Source organism: Salvelinus sp. IW2-2015, linkage group LG23 (assembly GCF_002910315.2).
Source record: "Salvelinus sp. IW2-2015 linkage group LG23, ASM291031v2, whole genome shotgun sequence".
NCBI lineage: Eukaryota > Metazoa > Chordata > Actinopteri > Salmoniformes > Salmonidae > Salvelinus > Salvelinus sp. IW2-2015.
Window position 1 is genome coordinate 28,722,061 of NC_036863.1, and position 17,756 is coordinate 28,739,816.

The 17,756-nt window shown below is 42.2% G+C and overlaps 2 protein-coding genes across 6 annotated transcripts; both read left to right on the plus strand.

Annotated features, from left to right (window-relative positions):
• The first annotated feature begins 94 nt into the window (after nt 1–94).
• On the plus strand, nt 95–6,783 carry LOC111951113 (phosphatidylinositol-3,5-bisphosphate 3-phosphatase MTMR2). Of its 3 annotated transcripts, none has more exons than XM_023969136.2 (16): nt 95–332; nt 817–950; nt 1,066–1,089; nt 1,217–1,280; nt 1,369–1,463; nt 1,548–1,652; nt 1,847–1,951; nt 2,052–2,135; nt 2,214–2,363; nt 2,496–2,684; nt 2,911–3,096; nt 3,171–3,377; nt 3,630–3,722; nt 3,896–4,009; nt 4,220–4,396; nt 4,824–6,783. In XM_023969136.2, the coding sequence occupies exons 2-16, from the start codon at nt 900–902 to the stop codon at nt 4,983–4,985; spliced, it is 1,806 nt and encodes a 601-aa protein (XP_023824904.1). In that variant the 5' UTR covers nt 95–332; nt 817–899; the 3' UTR covers nt 4,986–6,783. The 3 variants fall into 3 exon arrangements, with proteins under 3 accessions (XP_023824904.1, XP_023824903.1, XP_023824905.1); XM_023969135.2 differs by having other exon boundaries at nt 845–950; XM_023969137.2 differs by lacking the exon at nt 95–332 and adding an exon at nt 342–542 and having other exon boundaries at nt 845–950.
• A 168-nt stretch (nt 6,784–6,951) lies between these two features.
• On the plus strand, nt 6,952–17,333 carry LOC111951115 (protein FAM76B). Of its 3 annotated transcripts, none has more exons than XM_070434486.1 (10): nt 6,952–7,814; nt 8,781–8,845; nt 8,972–9,026; nt 9,127–9,282; nt 9,384–9,571; nt 9,811–9,861; nt 10,023–10,124; nt 10,366–10,501; nt 11,738–11,839; nt 15,632–17,333. In XM_070434486.1, the coding sequence occupies exons 1-10, from the start codon at nt 7,728–7,730 to the stop codon at nt 15,719–15,721; spliced, it is 1,032 nt and encodes a 343-aa protein (XP_070290587.1). In that variant the 5' UTR covers nt 6,952–7,727; the 3' UTR covers nt 15,722–17,333. The 3 variants fall into 3 exon arrangements, with proteins under 3 accessions (XP_070290587.1, XP_023824909.1, XP_023824907.1); XM_023969141.2 differs by having other exon boundaries at nt 10,023–10,100; nt 10,369–10,501; XM_023969139.2 differs by having other exon boundaries at nt 7,334–7,814; nt 10,023–10,100.
• Nucleotides 17,334–17,756: the final 423 nt, after the last annotated feature.

Below are 17,756 nucleotides of genomic sequence, written 5' to 3' on the forward strand. Positions count from 1 at the left end.
TGTTGCTGTTGTTAATGATGAAGATAGTGTTGGGCTACATGTAATAACCAGTAATGGCGTCAGGGGGCGCTACCCCAACTCCAAACACCACTCCCTTGTTTATTATGGATTGGGAACTCTGGGAAAAGATGGCAGCTTCCTGTCTGTACTTGGGATTTACTTTTCACCAAGGACGGAATCAAAACAGTTGCATGTAGATATCTGCCCAATCGCCTCAAATTCATATATTTTAAAACTTTACTAAGATTTACCATGGAGAAGAGCGGAAGCATCGATAGTCTGGGTTCGAAGCATTCCTCGTCAAGGCAGGCCAGTGTTGATTCATTGTCCAGGTGGGGCTCGTTCAACTAGCTCCCTGTGTAGTCGATTGACAGGAGCTTTTATAATTGTCTAACTACTTGCTATCTAAATGTGGCGAAAAATTGGCGATAATGAAGATATTGAATTATACTAGTGTAATTCAATGACAGGTGTTGAAGTATCAGCTAAACCTTACTGGGAGATTCAGGTTACAAAAGTCGCTATAGCAGGCAGCCGAGAAGGTAAACAGTTTGCCCAAGAAAGCAAGCCTTAGTTTATACTACTAACGTTATCTAGTTAGCTAGACATAATGTCAGATTCCACAGCCATCTAGTCTGGGTACAAATAGCCCAGGGGACTGAAAATCAGAGCGGGTCTGTAACATACAGAGTGGATCTATTCTCCAGTCCCCTGGGCTAGGTGCCAGCCATTTAGTTTCTGCTTTAGCGAACACGGCTGTCAAATRAACAAGCAATTTTGGTATGGTATTATTTCTCACTGCTCATTATCCTATAGTACACGTATTCTGCAATTCTGTTGACAGTACGTCCACGTCTCGTTCTGACCGGTCCACTCACGCTGCCAAGACCCCCTATGCGATGTCTTCTGACAATGGGTCCACCTCAACAGAGTTCTCCCCAGAACTACGGGTTGGTACATGGATTTTTACCTACAACTTTACATAGATTCAGTTCTACTAATGTAGCAATAGCATCTTAAGCATGTCTGCGGTTAACCCTCTCGCTTTTCTCCTAATGATTTCAGGGCAGACCTAAAGCAGCTGCCAAGGTATAGTCTTCCATCCCTCTTCCCTCAAAGATTTGCGTTGGTGTTTAAGTAAAAATAATCAACTTGATTTGTGCTGTTGGTTACTCTGTATGTTTTACCTATACATTGGATATTGTTTTATATACAGGTGCTCAGGGATTCAAACAAAGAAGAACCACAGTTACTACCAAAGGAAAGTGTGCAAGACATGGGTAGGTCATCTCCCCCAACCCCCAGCTATGGGTTATTTTGGGTTTAATGGAATGACCTGCTTAAACTTTTATTTGTATTTTCTAACAGCCAAAGACGTCACCTACATCTGTCCTTACATCGGTGCACTGAGGGGGACATTGACTGTCACTAACTACAGACTGTTCTTCAGATGCATGGACAGGGTATGCTTTTCAGCTTTCGATTTGTCTCCATTCCAATCTTCAGGATGTCAAATCAGTGTTCTTATTATTTCCTTTGTCTCCTAGGAACCAGCGTTTGTGCTGGACTTGCCCCTGGGGGTAGTGAGCCGCGTGGAGAAGATAGGAGGTGCATCTAGCCGTGGTGAGGTCTCCTACGGGCTGGTCTGCAAGGTGAGCAGTGACCACCCAAAAAATGTCTGGAACATCCCTTACCTGATGTTTATACTAATATATAATATCTTTGTTGCTCTCAAAGAGAACAGGCATTTTTCTTATGCTTCAGCCTCTAATCACTGCATTCTAGTGCTTCTTCTTTCTCTGAGTGTAAATGACAATGGTTACAGTGACCTGTCACTCTGTCTCAGGATATCCGTAATCTGCGGTTTGCACACAAGCAGATGGAGGACTCACTCAGGAAGTCAATTTTCGAGATCCTGATGAAATTTGCCTTTCCTGTTTCCAATGGTTTGGTGAGTGAGTCACTAGGTCTGTTGCCCATGGTCTGCTACTGTGTACTATAAAGGCCCAGGGCCAACTGACCAACATTTTTTTTCCCTCTGTCATCCACAGCCAACCTTTGCCTTTGAGTATGGGCAGGTCTATCCTGAAAATGGCTGGAAAGTGTATGATGCTCAAGCGGAATACAAAAGACAGGTATTTGGAAGATTTAAAAAATCTGGGCTTTAGGTATAAGTTATTTTTAAATGTTTTTATACTCGTATGTGTGTGTAGGGATTACCCAACGAGAGCTGGAGGATAACTAAAGTGAATGATCACTACGAAGTGTGTGACACTTACCCATCAAACCTGGTGGTGCCTGTCAACATACCAGATGAGGAGTTGAAGAGAGTGGCTGCCTTCAGAGCCAAGGGCAGGATACCTGTGAGTTAGCATTTACACTTCACACTGTCCCCACTCTTTAACTGTCTGCGGTACCTCTGTAGTAGTACGCTGATGTAGTGCCTGCGGTCTTGTGTTAATGTCCGTGCCAATGCCTCTGCTGTCGCTCTGCAGGTGCTGTCGTGGATCCACCCAGAGAGCCAGGCCACAGTGACCCGCTGTAGTCAGCCCATGGTCGGGGTCAACGGCAAGCGTAGCAAAGACGATGAGAAGTACCTCCAGGCCATCATGGATGCCAATGCTCAGTCCCACAAGCTCTTCATCTTCGATGCCAGGCCTAGCGTCAATGCTGCCGCCAACAAGGTATGTAGTTAGTAATAATAATCATGTTTTATTTTGAGTCAAAGTGCATTTCCCACACACAATGCCTATACAGTTCAATGCTCAACCCATAGCGTTATTTTCTTTGGATTTGATTTTGATCTCCTCTCACAGATAATTACATTCTGTAAGTATGAAAACTATTCAGTGTTATTCAAAGAGTATATTCAATTCCAAGAGATGACTGCATTCCCTGCGTTCTCCTCAGATGAAAGGGGGTGGCTATGAGAGTGAGGATGCCTATCAGAATGCAGAGCTGGTGTTCTTGGACATCCACAACATCCATGTGATGAGAGAGTCACTGCGCAAGCTGAAGGAGGTGGTCTATCCCAACATCGAGGAGTCCCATTGGCTCTCCAACCTCGAGTCCACTCATTGGCTGGAGCACATCAAGGTGAGGACAGAAGGGAGAGAAAAAAATCAAGGTTGTGATTATTTGTTGAACCTGTCTCTCTGTTCCCTGTGTAGCTGATCCTGGCTGGGGCGCTGCGTATTGCAGACAAGGTAGAGTCTGGGAAGACTTCAGTGGTAGTTCACTGCAGTGATGGATGGGACCGTACTGCCCAGCTCACCTCCCTGGCTATGCTRATGCTGGACGGACACTACCGCACCATCCGCGGCTTCCAGGTGCTGCTGGAGAAAGAGTGGCTGAGCTTTGGCCACCGCTTCCAGCTAGTAAATAAGCCTTTACTCCCTCTCACTGTGTAGTGTTCCTTATACCAAGCTAAAACACTCATTTACGTTTTGGAAATGCTCGGGATATTCTAATGTGGTAAGAGAAGTTAAAATGGTTTGAAACTTCCTAATTTCCTGACTCACATGGGTCAACCATCGCCATGGCACAGCTTTACCCTTCTTGTGTTTTGTTCAGCCGTTACGGTCACTTGACTTTCTGTTCTTCTCCCTCCTTCCCCACTCTCCTTCCAGAGGATCGGTCATGGGGATAAGAACCACACAGACGCAGACCGCTCGCCTGTCTTCCTGCAGTTCATTGACTGTGTGTGGCAGATTACCCGACAGGTGAGGGACATCACTGATAGGGGGTGTTGATGGGTAGTCATGTGACCTGACCAGAAAAAAATCCAGGCTTAGTAATAAGGTACACACATTACACAGGATGTTTTACTGATGTACATAATCCCTCCGGATTCTCCTGATCGTATATGGATTATAATTTAACTGTTCCTGTCTAGTTTCCTGCAGCCTTTGAGTTCAACGAGTACTTCCTGGTCACCATCCTGGACCACATGTACAGCTGCCTGTTTGGGACATTCATGTGTAACAGTGAACAGCAAAGGGTGAAGGAGGTGAGAGTGCAGACTATGTTAGGTTTAAACACCACTTGGATGGAGTGCAATTCAGAAAACCTGAAACTAAACTCAATGTTTATTTGACTGTCTCTCATGGATGACATTTCATACACAGTTGTCATAACAGTGCTAATAGGAATATGTTAAGGGATATGTTTTATTTGCTAATGTTAAAACCAACATCTCATACATCTAATTGTTCTGCAGGAGCTGCCTAAGAAGACAGTTTCTCTGTGGGCCTACATCAACAGCCAGCTAGAAGAGTTCACCAACCCTCTTTATGTCAACTATTCCAACCATGTGCTGTTCCCAGTGGTCAGCATGCGCCACCTGGAGCTCTGGGTGGGCTACTACATCCGCTGGAACCCTCGCATGAGGCCACAGGTCTGGGCAAACTACCTCACTTTCATAGTAGTAGTAATGATGTTGATAGTAGTAATATTTATGCTATCTTGTATAATTGTCCAAATGAAATTGAGAAGGGAACTATGGATCTCTCTCTGCCCGTTAGTATGTTAGTCACACGCGATATCTCCTACAGCACTGGCCCAAGTTTGACCAAAGTTGAGTGAATGTTGCGTCTTGCCATAAAGATCCGGCATTTACAAAATTACACTGACTGGCCCAAGGCGGGATCTGTTAGTCACACACGGTATCTCAATTGGCCGGGGGGGGGGGCTGCATAATTTGTGGGGGACGACATGTTTACTGTTGCCTTGTTAGTATGAGTATAAATAGCAGTTTATATGCTTGTTTATAGCATAGTTATGTTCTAGTGTTGACCACTACTGTTTGTGTACCTTCTTCCCAGGAGCCTGTTCACCAGCGCTACAAGGAGCTGCTGGTCAAGCGGGCGGAGCTTCAGAAGAGGGTGGAGGAGCTGCAGCGAGACGTGACCAATCGCTCTGCCTCCTCCACTGAGAGGGCGGGCTCGCCCACCCGCTCCATCACTCCCGTTCAGACCTTTGTTTGACAAACATTGTTTGACAGGGGGCTTATAGAGTAAGGCTGAGGACTGATGCCCCACAACGATAAGGTGCCATGGCCATAACTAATAGACTGCACTGCAGGGGGCTTGCTGTGTCACACATTCCTGCTTAACATGACACACTCCTGTAGGAAGCAGCGCAACCACCAAGTGTCTGTAGAAACCATGTATTGGCCTTTGGCTGTTCCATCTCACTGCCCAACAGCTGAGGTCGTACAGGGTCAGACCCATAGAAATATAATAAGAATATGAATTTATATGCCTATGGTCAGAATCCTATATTGTCTATGCACCAAAAATACGTGCTGCCTCTGTTTCAGACCACCCATAGACAATAACAGAGGCCTCTAGTGGCCAAAAGGCTGTTTTAGCATGGGTAGCATCATTAAGGGCTTCCACCATGCTTCTGCCATTTTAAAGTAATCAACGTTTTCAATAGGGTGGGGATTCCTATGGGTTGTAGCCTCAATGGCACTGCCTATGCTGTCACACATGCTATAATGGCACATATATAAAGATGAGTCCTCTATTTATCTCTGAGACCACCTCACTATAGCCATACTATACTTCGCTGACCTCTGCTACCAGGGTCACGAGTACTGTAACATATATTGATCATCAAATAATCCCTCACAAGTATGCTATTGCATATTGGCTTAACTACATCCAGTATTAATGCATTAGTTTATTCTAAAGTAATAAGTAAACTAAATTATTAATAGGATAAAACAAGTAGCTAACATGCTCAATGAATTTCTCTGTCGTGAAAGCGAGGTGGAGAATTGTAAAAGAAAAAAAAAATACATGCTATTTAAGCAATTTTCTGTTTATTTCTACTTGACATAGGTTTTGAGGTCAGAAATGTCTGCAAATGGTTTTGAAGCTGAGAAAATAGTTACTGAATGGACACATATTTTGACCAAATAGGTATGAATGAATGTGGGTGTATAGTTATGTATGACATTCCATCTGATCAGTATGTTGATGTTTTCTAAGCTGTTGAGTTATTTTTACTAGCAAATTAACTACATATTATTTCGATTCCCTTAGCCTAGATTGTGTGTACAGTTTATACCATACACTTTTAGGTTAATACTGAGCTCTGAGTCTCAGTTATAATTAGGTGATAACTTGAGGGCTTTGGTGATGATGTGTACATCACGTTGCAGACTGTGTACCGAAAACAGATCAGTAAAATTGACAATGTGCATGACATGGTTTAGTTGAAAGGTCATACCCACAGGTTGTTAATAAATGCTGCATATGTATAGAATAACAAATTCTACAGAAACTAGAAACTGAATGCCACAGATGGCACTAACCATTTCTCCATGGAAGATGTTAAGACTCGCCAACAACGCCTCTCACAGGCACAGTGATGTAGAGCTTTGCACTGTTGTTTAAAATAAATAGTCACAACAGGGTTTTGTCTTTGAAAGGTGATCTGATTACTAACCAGAGGAAAAGTATTGAGGCTCATTCCCCACTAGTGCAATGATGAAGTGATGAGGCTTTTTTCATGGCCTCACAAGGGCACATCCTTAATCAATATAAATCAGTAACTGTTTAACTAATATTTATGTGTTAGTAGAATAATTAATTTGGTAAGAATGTTATGGTCAATTTAATTGCAGGCCATTAACTTAAAGCAAGGTGACTACCATGGACTGTAACCCATGCCTGTCAACAATACACGTTTGACCAAGATATTTTGATAATTTATATGTTTTTGTTTAAATGTTAATTTGCAAAATAGGAAATAAAACTTTTTCTTGTCCTTATATATTATGATCACCAATATATTGTTAGTAGGTAGGTAGATACAACATGACGAAGTACTTTATATTGCCTGTGAACCACAGCAAATGGCCCAGCACTTCAGCAGTTTATCCAGCCTGGATTTACTTTGCTCTTTGATCCGGGATTGACGCCGGTTGCTGTTGACTTCATTTAATGATAAATAGAAGATCACCACAAATTAAATGTGTGTTGTGAACACAATCTTCATGAGAATTCATAGTACCATTGCATTGCCTAATATTTTCAGAATGACTCTGACAATGTACAAAATGGTATGAATATATTGTTCGCTTTTATCCCCAGCCATCTGACAGTGACATTTAATTACATGTAGCTAGCTTTTATAATTAAAATATCTAACAGCAACACTGCACATGTACATTCTAGTTACTTTGTTTCCATATTCCTCTTATCACAGTGATACAAATTGAGGCAGCTTAATGGAACCTAATCGCTGTGTTGTTTTGCACTGTGATTGGCTTCTGTGTTTCAAAATACAAAGTCCCGCGCACTAATGATATGTCATGATTGGCTTCTCTTTCTTTCTTCTGTAGTTGGCCGCATCCGGTTTGAATGACGACGCTGCGGATACAAAAAAGAGAAAGGGATAATAGGACTAGCTAGCTAAGAACAGCGGAAAAAAAGATTGACATTTTACTCTTGTTTATCAATTTTGCGGATGCTAGATCAGTATTTTTGACTACCTATGTCAAGTAACTTATGTTAGCTAGACAGCAGAGAGAGATGATMGATATTTAAGAATATTTAGCTATTTATTTAGCATTAGCTTAGCTATTATTGGCTAGCTACAGGCTTAGTTAGCTAACGTTAGCTACCAAGGAAATTGTTTGACAACACATTGTCTGGGTGACTAGATATTTCACTCTATTTGTTTTTATCTTTGACTTTTTCTTGATCTTGGTGATAATGGCAACATCGGCCCTGTACGCGTGTACGAAGTGTAACCAGCGGTATCCTTTCGAAGAACTGTCGCAGGGACAGCAACTGTGCAAGGTTTGGACTGGAAGTGTTTGGGTGATAGTTAGCTAGTTAACTAGCACCACATTTTGCAATATGAATAGATTACAAAGCAACTGCTACAGGCTCATATGCATTTCGACTGCCCCCTAGATGTTTAATTATAAGGTCTCTGGCCACATTCAGCACTTATCGCAAGCGATGGCTTTGATGATAGATTATGTAACAACTAACTATTATCCTTGCAACCTGTCTGGGACGCAAATGGCCACCTTGTTAGATAATGTCACACGCAGGACGATATAATTTATTCGCGAAATGTTTTTTCTATGCATGCAGTGTCTGCTGGGTGTAGCAGACAAAATAACGTCAGATGAACATTGGTTAACTAGCTAGCTAGATCTTTTCACATTACGCCTCCCATGACCTGTTCATTTAGCATTTGTTTACATTTCATTCCCTTTACAGATACGTATAATTTATCATCAATGTAGCCACGGCGTCGGTGTCTTTAACCTACCGGCAGCTACAAAATTGAATTCTAGGGGCTCAGTGTAGCATCCCTCTTCGGCCGGTAGTGTAGGCTATGTTCCACATAAATTCTTCATGCAATGGGCAAAAATCAAGTTATAATTCGTTGCAAATTATCACATTTTTCTATTCATGCTGGTGCGTTGGAAATGCATATTTCACATTGCCATAATAAGCACACCACACACATACTGTAGAAGGCTTGAAAACCTGTGTCTGAATAAAAGGTAAGAACACTATTCCATGCATGGTTAATTATTGTAAACAAATGCATAACACTAAATAACGCCATACAAAGGGGTTTTGACTTTTGAGACAAACCAAACTCACGATTTAGAGTTTAGTGAATTCTTAAAATGTTATGTCCTACATTGTATCTGTTTGCATTTATTTTTAAGCAAATGGACTTGAAAGGGCTGAATAAACTCCAACAGATGAATCCCTCAAATGCTTTGTTTCTTGTGTCAACAGGAGTGTCGCATCGCTCATCCCATCGTCAAGTGTACATACTGCAGATCAGAGTTTCAGCAGGAGAGGTGAGTTTTGCTCCATCACCTTTACTGTGCATGGTATTGTTATTCCAAAGGCATCACCATGTAATATAGTGATAACATTGGTTCCAGGATGTTGATGCGATTTCTTTTTCACATTCTCTATTCCAGCAAAACAAATACAATTTGCAAGAAATGTGCCCAGAATGTAAAGCAGTTTGGGACGGTAAGTTTTGACTTGAATTGACGCCTCTGTTATAATTTTACAGCATGTATTGACTTCGTTATGGTTATGTTTGCCAAATCTTCTTCTGTTCCCCACTCAGCCTAAACCCTGCCAGTATTGTAACATCATTGCTGCTTTCATCGGAACAAAGTGTCAGCGTTGCACTAACTCAGAGAAGAAGTATGGACCTCCACAGACCTGTGAGCAGTGCAAACAACAGTGTGCATTTGACCGCAAGGAAGAGGGTAGGAGGAAGGTAGGCACGCACACCCGCTGCATTGATACCCTAACACACTTTGTCCAGCACTCATGGGGTTGCGTATTTACCATTTTCCACTGACCTGTGTGTGTTGTCAGGTGGATGGGAAGCTGCTGTGCTGGCTATGCACTCTGTCCTACCGCCGTGTGCTGCAGAAGACCAAGGAGCAAAGGAAAGGCTTCAGCTCCTCCCACTCCAACTCCTCGCTCAATGAGAAGGACCACCACTCCAGACAGCAGCATCATCATCAACACCACCAGCAGCACAGACACAGCAGCTCACATAAGTAGGCCATGGTGCCACAGCCCTATCCTCTAACTGTTAGACCATTACTTCCTCTGTGATGCGGATCTTCTGCAGGTCTCTACTCTGTCACAATACTGTATATATATTGTGCTGAACGGGCACTTTTTGGAAGGATGTTGTGGTCTCTGAGTAATGATGCACGTGTCAGATATTTGAAGGAACATGTTGGAAGGGGAAAATCTGATAACTTGGTGTTTGTTCTTTGTTGTCTTTTTGTAGACTCAGTGGGAGCCTAAGTCCAGAGCAGGAGCAGGGACTGTGGAAGCAGAGGTAAGATGTGTATCCCCCCCCCCCCCAGTCTTGATTGACTGTTATGACAAGTATATTTGCCTAGTTATACAACTTAGTTGAACTATGGCATACTCTGGGACACTTTACAGGTCTGATGGAGAGCCTCAGTGGCTAAAGTTGTGTGTTGGTTCTCCCCTTAGCCATAAATCGTCTTCGATCCAGAAGGAGACCCCAAAGAAGAAGCCAAAACTGGAGGTGAAGCCATCCAACGGGGACAGGTACGAGAGGAGTTTCAATCACATGTAAGGAGTTACAAGCCAGCTCTAACTTTTGAAGTAAACATGGAAAACATCCAGTAGGTTCCTACTGACACTTTTTTGACCTTCATTGTTCTAACACACATCTCTGTGATAGATGCCATCAAGGTGTGTTGGAGCAGGGAATGGTACAAAGTGGGTCAGTGTGAAAGATCTGAGTTAAGGTACTTTCCTTTTTCTAACATCTTAACTTTTCTTCCCTGCTCTCTGTCCTCTCTCCCATCAGTAGTTCCATTACCCAATCTATGGATTCTGGAGGAACGGACAACTTCATTCTGATCAGCCAGCTGAAAGAAGAAGTGATGTCATTAAAGAGAATGCTTCAACAGAGGGATCAGACCATACTGGAGAAGGACCGAAAGGTACACACCTAATTGTATCTTCACAGTAATTCATGCCCCTAAACGACCACTGCTGAGACGGGCTGCTCCTAGGTGGTAATGGTAGGCAACAACACATCTGCCACGCTGTTCCTCAACACGGGGACCCCTCAGAGGTGCGTGCTTAGTCCCCTCCTGTACTTCCTGTTCACCCACGACTGCGTGGCCAAGCATGACTCCCAACATCATTAAGTTTGCTGATGACACAAAGGTGGTAGGCCTGATCACTGACAATGATGAGACAGCCTATAGGGAGGAGGTCCAAGACCAGGCAGTGTGGTGCCAGGACAACAACCTCTCCCTCAATGTGAGCAAGACAAAGGAGCCGATCGTGGGCTACAGGAAAAGGAGGGCCGAACACACCCCCATTCGCATCAACGGAGCTGTAGTGGAGTGGGTCGAGAGCTTCAAGTTCCTTGGTGTCCACATCACCAACAAACTATCATTGTACCAAGACAGTTGTGAAGATGGCATGACAACGCCTATTCCCCCTCAGGAGAAAATATTTCGCATGGGTCCTCAAAAAGTTCTACAGTTGCACCATCGAGAGTATCCTGACCCGTTGCATCACTGCCTGGTATGGCAACTGCTTGGCATTTGACCGTAAGGTGCTACAGAGGGTAGTGCGTATGGCCCAGTACATCGCTGGGGCCAAGCTTCCTGCCATCCAGGACCTATATACTAGGCGGTGTCAGAGGAAGGCCTCAAAATTGTCAGACTCCAGCCACCCAAGTCATAGACTGTTCTCTCTGCTACCGCACGGCAAGCGGTACCGGAGTGCCAAGTCTAGGACCAAAAGGCTCCTTAACAGCTTCTACCCCCAAGCCATAAGACTGCTGAACAATTATTCAAATGGCCACTCGGACTATTTGCGTTGTTTTTACACTGCTGTTACTCACTGTTTATTATCTATGCAAAGTCAACCTACATGTTGAAATTACCATGACTAACCTGTACCCCCGCACATTGACTCATATTGCCTCGTTATTGTTACTTTAGTTTATTTAGTAAATATTTTCTTACCCAACAACGCAGTTAAGAAAAAAGAGTTAAGGGTTTGTCAGTAAGCATTTCACAGTAAGGTCTACTACACCTGTCGTGTTCGGCACATGTGACATACGATTTGATTTGACAAACTATCCGTTTTGCTATGTTCAATGTGACTTTTGGTCATGTTGTATTCACCAGATCGTCTCCCTCTTTGTTTTGTACTTCCAGCTCACAGAACTCAAGGCAGACTTCCAGTACCAGGAATCCAACATGAGGGTAAAGATGAACAACATGGAGAAGGCGCACAAAGAGGCCATGGAACAGCAACAGGTAGAGTAAAAAATTACCATACAGACATGAAAAAATCCCAGACATCTTGTGGGCACCTAGCTAGGTTTCCATCCAATTGGCAACACAGTTTCATGTGAATATTCTAAAATCTGCATAAAAGTAATAYGCACATTTTCCCATCCGAGATGTTTCCATCAAATTGACTTGTTGGTCATAAAAGGCAGTGCGTGATGACGTAGTGCACATAAAAATACCTTTTGCGTTTTAAATTCCCATGTACCGAATAAAAATACAAGTTAAATGGGTTTCCATTGCATTTTTAACTCTACTGATCGTTTTCTCTCTCAACATTTTGCACTCTATAGTGAATGTGCCCACTCTGGTATTGGCATGTGCACTCTAGCCAACAGCTTGCAGATACAATGCAGGCAAGATCATTTTTATTTGTCAAAGAATAAGACCCTTGACATTTATTGGAGAGGAGCATCAAGCTCATCACCGTGCACTTTCACCACCCTGTGAAGTTCATCTTATTTCATCTGTAGCCTAATAAACTGCATGCTTTCCTGRGTTGTTGTGGGAGGACCTCATATGTTGACCTGTTGCTTCTCAAGCACATGGGATTTAAACAACTTTCCTAACAAGTTAGACACAGTAGGATGAACCATACCTTCAGATAGTATTCATACCCCTTATTCCACATTTTGTTGTTACAGCCTGAATTCAAAATGGATTACATAGATTTTCGACACGCAATACCMCATAATGACAAAGTGAAAACATGTTTCTTCATAAGTATTCATACCCCTGAGTCAATACTTTGTAAAAGCACCTTTGGCAGCAATTACAGCTTTGAGTCTCTGGGTAAGTCTAAGAGTTTGCAGACCTGGATTGTGCAACATTTGCCCATTTTTWTWTTTTATTATTTTCAATATTCTACAAGCTCTGTTAAATTGGTTGTTGATTATTGCTAGACAACCATTTTCAGTTCTTGCCGCAGATTTAAGTCAAAACTATTACTCGGCCACTCAGTCTTCTGGGTAAGCAACTCCAGTGTAGAATTTGGCGTTGTGTTTTAGGTTTTTGTCCTTCTGAAAGGTGAATTCGTCTCCCAGTGTCTGGTGGAAAGCAGACTAAACCAGGTTTTCCTCTAGGATTTTGCCTGTGCTTACCTCCATTCTGTAAAAATGTTTTCCTGAAACTCCCCAGTCCTTAACGATTACAAGCATACCTATAACATGATCCAGCCACCACTATGCTTAAAAATATGGAGAGTGGTACTCTGTAATGTGTTGTATTAAGACAATGTCAAAGACGATAGACTCACCTTCATGGCATACAGCTTCATCATGACCACTGTTCTTTCTGACCAGAAACACTTTCCCATAGGCTAGACAGAGACAGAGAGGAAAGATTGGAAAAGTTTATCACATTTGATTGTAGCCCCTACCTCCCATCCTACCACCCACCCAGGAGCACCCACCACATTTACAATCTTAACTTTTCATTCTAAATGTGCCACAATTTTTTACAGAAATTAAGTTCTCCAGGTCTCCAATAATACTATGGCGCTATCCCGAGTGGTGCAMTGGTCTAAGGCACTGCATCTCAGTACAAGAGGCGTCCCTACAGTCCCTGGTTCGAATCCAGGCTGTATCACATCCGGCTGTGATTGGGAGTCCCATAGGGTGGCGCATGATTGGGCCCAGCCTCGTCCAGGTTTTGCCGGAGTAGGCTGTCATTGTAAATAAGAATTTGTTCTTAACTGACGTGCCTAGTTAAGTAAAGGTTCAATAAAAAATGTAAATAAATAAAAATGGATTTGCCCCAAATATTACTTTGTATTCAGAACAAAAACTGAATTGCTTTGCCACATTTTTTGCAATATTACTTTAGTGACTTGTTGTAAACAGGATGCATGTTTTGAAAGAGAAAAAAAATCTTCACAGGCGTCCACCTTTTTATGCTGTCAATTAGGTTACTATTGTGGAGTAATAACTACAATGTTGGTCCATCCTCAGTTTCCTCCCATCACAGCCATTTAAACTCGGTAACTGTCATGGTGATATCCCTGAACGGTTTAATTCCTCTCCGACAACTGAGTTAGGAAGGATGCCTGTATCTTTATAGTGCCTTAGTGTATTGATACACCATCTAAAGTGTAATTAATAACTTCACCATGCTTAAAGGCATATTCAAATGTCAGCTTTTTTATTTTTACCCATCTACCCTTATTTGAGACATTGGAAAACCTCACTGGTCTTTGTGGTTGAAATTCACTGCTCGACTGAGGGATCTTACAGATTATTGTATGTGTGGGGTACAGAGTATGTAAGCGGAGCACGGAGTGGAGCAAAGGCTAGGGGGTCGGCCTTCTCGCCCGCTCCAGTAGCGCTCACTTCACGAACTCAGGACATGGCTAGCCTAACATGCATTTATAGTCTTCTTCTGTGCTTCTATAGCCCCTTGCTTTAGCTACTGTCATGGAGTTCACTAAATATTTTCATAAAGAAACTGATAACACACTGGTGTAAAGTCAAGGTGACTTACAAAGATGAGGACCAACAGAGGGAGTGTGGTGATGTAGTGTCCACAACTAAAGAATCCATGTGGAATCTGAAAAGACACGTATCCCGAAAACATGATGGTGTACTAACTACGTACACATGCTAAAAGAAACGAACGAGGTTGATAGATCACTGTCATTGTAGCAAAGTATTTATTACCTAAAAATCAGATCTCTTAAACTTTTCGTTCTATTATCTATGCAGTAGGCCATAATTGAACGTGGCATATTCCACGTTCAATTGAGAGAGAAAAACTCTGCATCTCTGTCCAGCCTGGCAAAAGTGGCCAAAAGGGTGTTTAGCATCCCCAGTGGCTCTGAAAGTGTGGAGAGGATACTCTCAGCTGCTGGCCGGCTCTCCAGTCATCACATGAGCCTGAAGCCACAGACTGGCGTAACTTGTTTCTAATAAGATTTGTATTTCATTCTAAGTAAGTCACAGCCTATATGCACAATTTATAGATTAATTATTTAATACAACAAAATGTTTGTCCCTACTAGCCTATTATGTCGCACTCGCAAATGCTTCACAATGTATTTCTTTATAGGCTATAGCCTTGAAATAATATGGCTTTAAAAAATTCATTTTAGTTCCTTCTTAGGCTCCCTGTCTGGCTACTGGCCTATTTAGTGTTTATATGCTGTTTAATATGACATTTAGTCTATTTGAAATGTTAGCTTCTTTTCATTCACCTTTTCATATTTATTCAAATACTTTTCATTAAAATCCATATGGTTTGGTTTCAATACTTACAAACCAATTGGTAGATCTAGGTAGTCACAAAAATAGATGGGTGTTGGTTAAATTGTGATTTGAATGGAGTGAATTTGGAGCGGCAGTTTGTTTTTCTGTGAGCGCGGAGTGGTTTTTAGCGGAGCGGTAGGGAAAGACATGGAGCACCGGAGTGGTGCACCACTCCAATGAGTGGGATTTCCAACTGCTCAACTCCCCTCACATGCTCTGGTGGTGTACAGAGATTAGTAGTCATTTTAATAAAAATGTGAAACACATATTGCACACAGTGAGCCCATGTGACTTGTTAAGCACATTTTTGCCATAGCAAAAGGGTTGAATACTTTTTGACTAAAGACTAAATTTAATCCCTTTTTTTATTATTTTATCCGGGCTGTAACACAACAATGTGGAGAAAGTCAAGGGGTGTGAATACTTTCTGAAGGCACTATAATCAAACGCTCCTAGCTTGTGGTAAAGGCTTTCATTAAACATAGATGGTCACATACTCACTTATTTTCTTTTACTACAGGCCAAAAACCGGGAGCTGCTGAAACAAGTGGCCGCCCTCTCAAAGGGCAAGAAGTTTGACAGGACAGGGAGTTCACTGCTGTTACCGTAACGACAAGCCCACCCAACCACGACTCAGTGGCTTCTTTGTTTTAACACTGAAAGCCTGATGCCATTCTACCTTTCCCTCCCTCCTTCCTGTGTTTTCTCAATCATTTTGATCTTTTCAGTTATGTTATTCGTTGGAAAACAGGTGACCATGCTATACATGGAAATCCTCTTTCATGTTGACATGAAAATAAGGACGCATCCTCAATTTCAACATGTTTTAAATGTTCTAACCCTGAGTTTTACTCTGCCACTGGATGTGATGTGACTGTGGGTGAGGAGAGAGCCTCGTTAACACTGCCCGGGTCCAGCAGCATGTTTTGCGCAAGGTGGATACGATTCTGTCAACATCACAGATCCCACTTGATTTTTACGGATGTCATGCAATTTTATTTATTCAATGAAATTTTGTAGCTTTTGGTCTTTTTCTCACCACATACTAAGAGCATTTCCCAGGTTTGGGAGAATTGTTTTCTTCAACAGCAACTTTCTCGTAACATATTAATTATATTTTTCTAAATGGACGTAATTATGGAAGAGAAACTCCTCCTTATTGGAGACCCTTCTCAACTTCCTATGTATGCAAATGTCAAAAGGGTGACTGACAGCAGCAGAGCTCTCTCTAGATGTTAAAGTCCAAAAACCATCAACTCTATGAGAGATTTTTTAACTTTGTTTTGTAGAGACACTTCACGGCTGCCCTCTTTCTCACTGTGTGACAGCTGTAGTGCTTTGCTGTTCTTCTGTAGTGGAACGATTTGTAATACTGCATGACTTACTGACATATACAGGTTAGCATTGTGGTCTCCTGTACTATAATGTAGGGTTTCTCAAATTGGGGTTCACGGGCCCCTGGGGAGGTAATGCAGGAGTTCTGCGGCCAGATCTCAAAATAACAGTTTTTGTTTTCAATTTAATTTAAAAAATCATGAATATTACTAACAGATTAATTATTAAATTAGGTTTGGTGACGGGGTCCGTGGATTAAGTTGAGGGTATAATAAAATGTAATATTAATCTACGGTTTGTTCTTAACTCTGGGCAGAATGGCCTTGGGAGGCTCACAGGGATATTGGTATCCACAGTACTCCACCAGTGATCTATTATTCAACTCGTTACTTCTCCCCCTCACCCAAGAAAATGCAGAACATAAATGCACTGTAATTAAAGTTCTCTGCCTCATAGCAAAATGTGTAGAATTGCAGGACATTAGCTTGTAGGGTATTAGCTTGTATGCTGCTAATTCTCACTCGAGTTGTGTTCTGGTTAAGAGGGGGTCCCTGATGAATTTGCTATGACAAGAGTCCCCGGCCCCAAAAAGTTGAACACCTGCTGTAATGTACTTTTTCAGCATTTTTTTAATAAGTGTAAAGGTATTACAGGGATCAGCCTATGTATTTAAAATGTGTAACTTGTATCGGTTTTAGTGAGTGTGTGTGTGTGTCAGGTAAGGCTGGTTAATTATATAAATACACATCTGTAGAATACGCTTTTTAAAGGAACGTACCGTTTCAGCTCTGCACCAAACTGAGCTGGTTTCATACTGTGGCGTACTGATCACTTTTGTACTTTTTCCAAACCCAATGTTTCAAAAATATTAAATCTGGTTAAACATACGTTGTGTTTTTATTTTACTACCATTATCTCAAGGAGTGGCTCTTTACTATTGGGCCTTTGTAGTAATCCTTTATAATAGTGTCAACCCCACACAAACCCCATTCTAGCCTGGATTTTGCCTGTACTTTTTCCCCTTCCACCAGAGTTGGGTTTTTTGTCAACGTCCATGTTTGACCACTAGGTAGCACTCGTTAATTTGCTTTACTCTATATGATCTGACACGCTGACTCAAAGGGCTTGTTTGAGTGGTAAGGTTGAAGCATCTGACTAGACAAATGTCGGGGGCGGTGCATCTGCGACAGCCGAGCGTCAGACACTGGTATTCCAACAGCAAGGGTCAGATCAACATGGCAATGTTGTTTTCTTTAGAATGTCGGAATAAACATGCCTCTAACCGCCATATCACATTCAAACTGAAATCA

Excerpts from the sequence above, each read along its gene's own strand:
- LOC111951115 (XM_070434486.1), top strand. The coding sequence starts at position 7,728 with ATGGCAACATCGGCCCTGTACGCGTGTACGAAGTGTAACCAGCGGTAT. Across the intron at positions 9,572-9,810 it reads AGACACAGCAGCTCACATAA|ACTCAGTGGGAGCCTAAGTC; the intron begins GTAGGCCATGGT and ends GTCTTTTTGTAG. Across the intron at positions 10,125-10,365 it reads GAGAGGAGTTTCAATCACAT|TAGTTCCATTACCCAATCTA; the intron begins GTAAGGAGTTAC and ends CTCTCCCATCAG.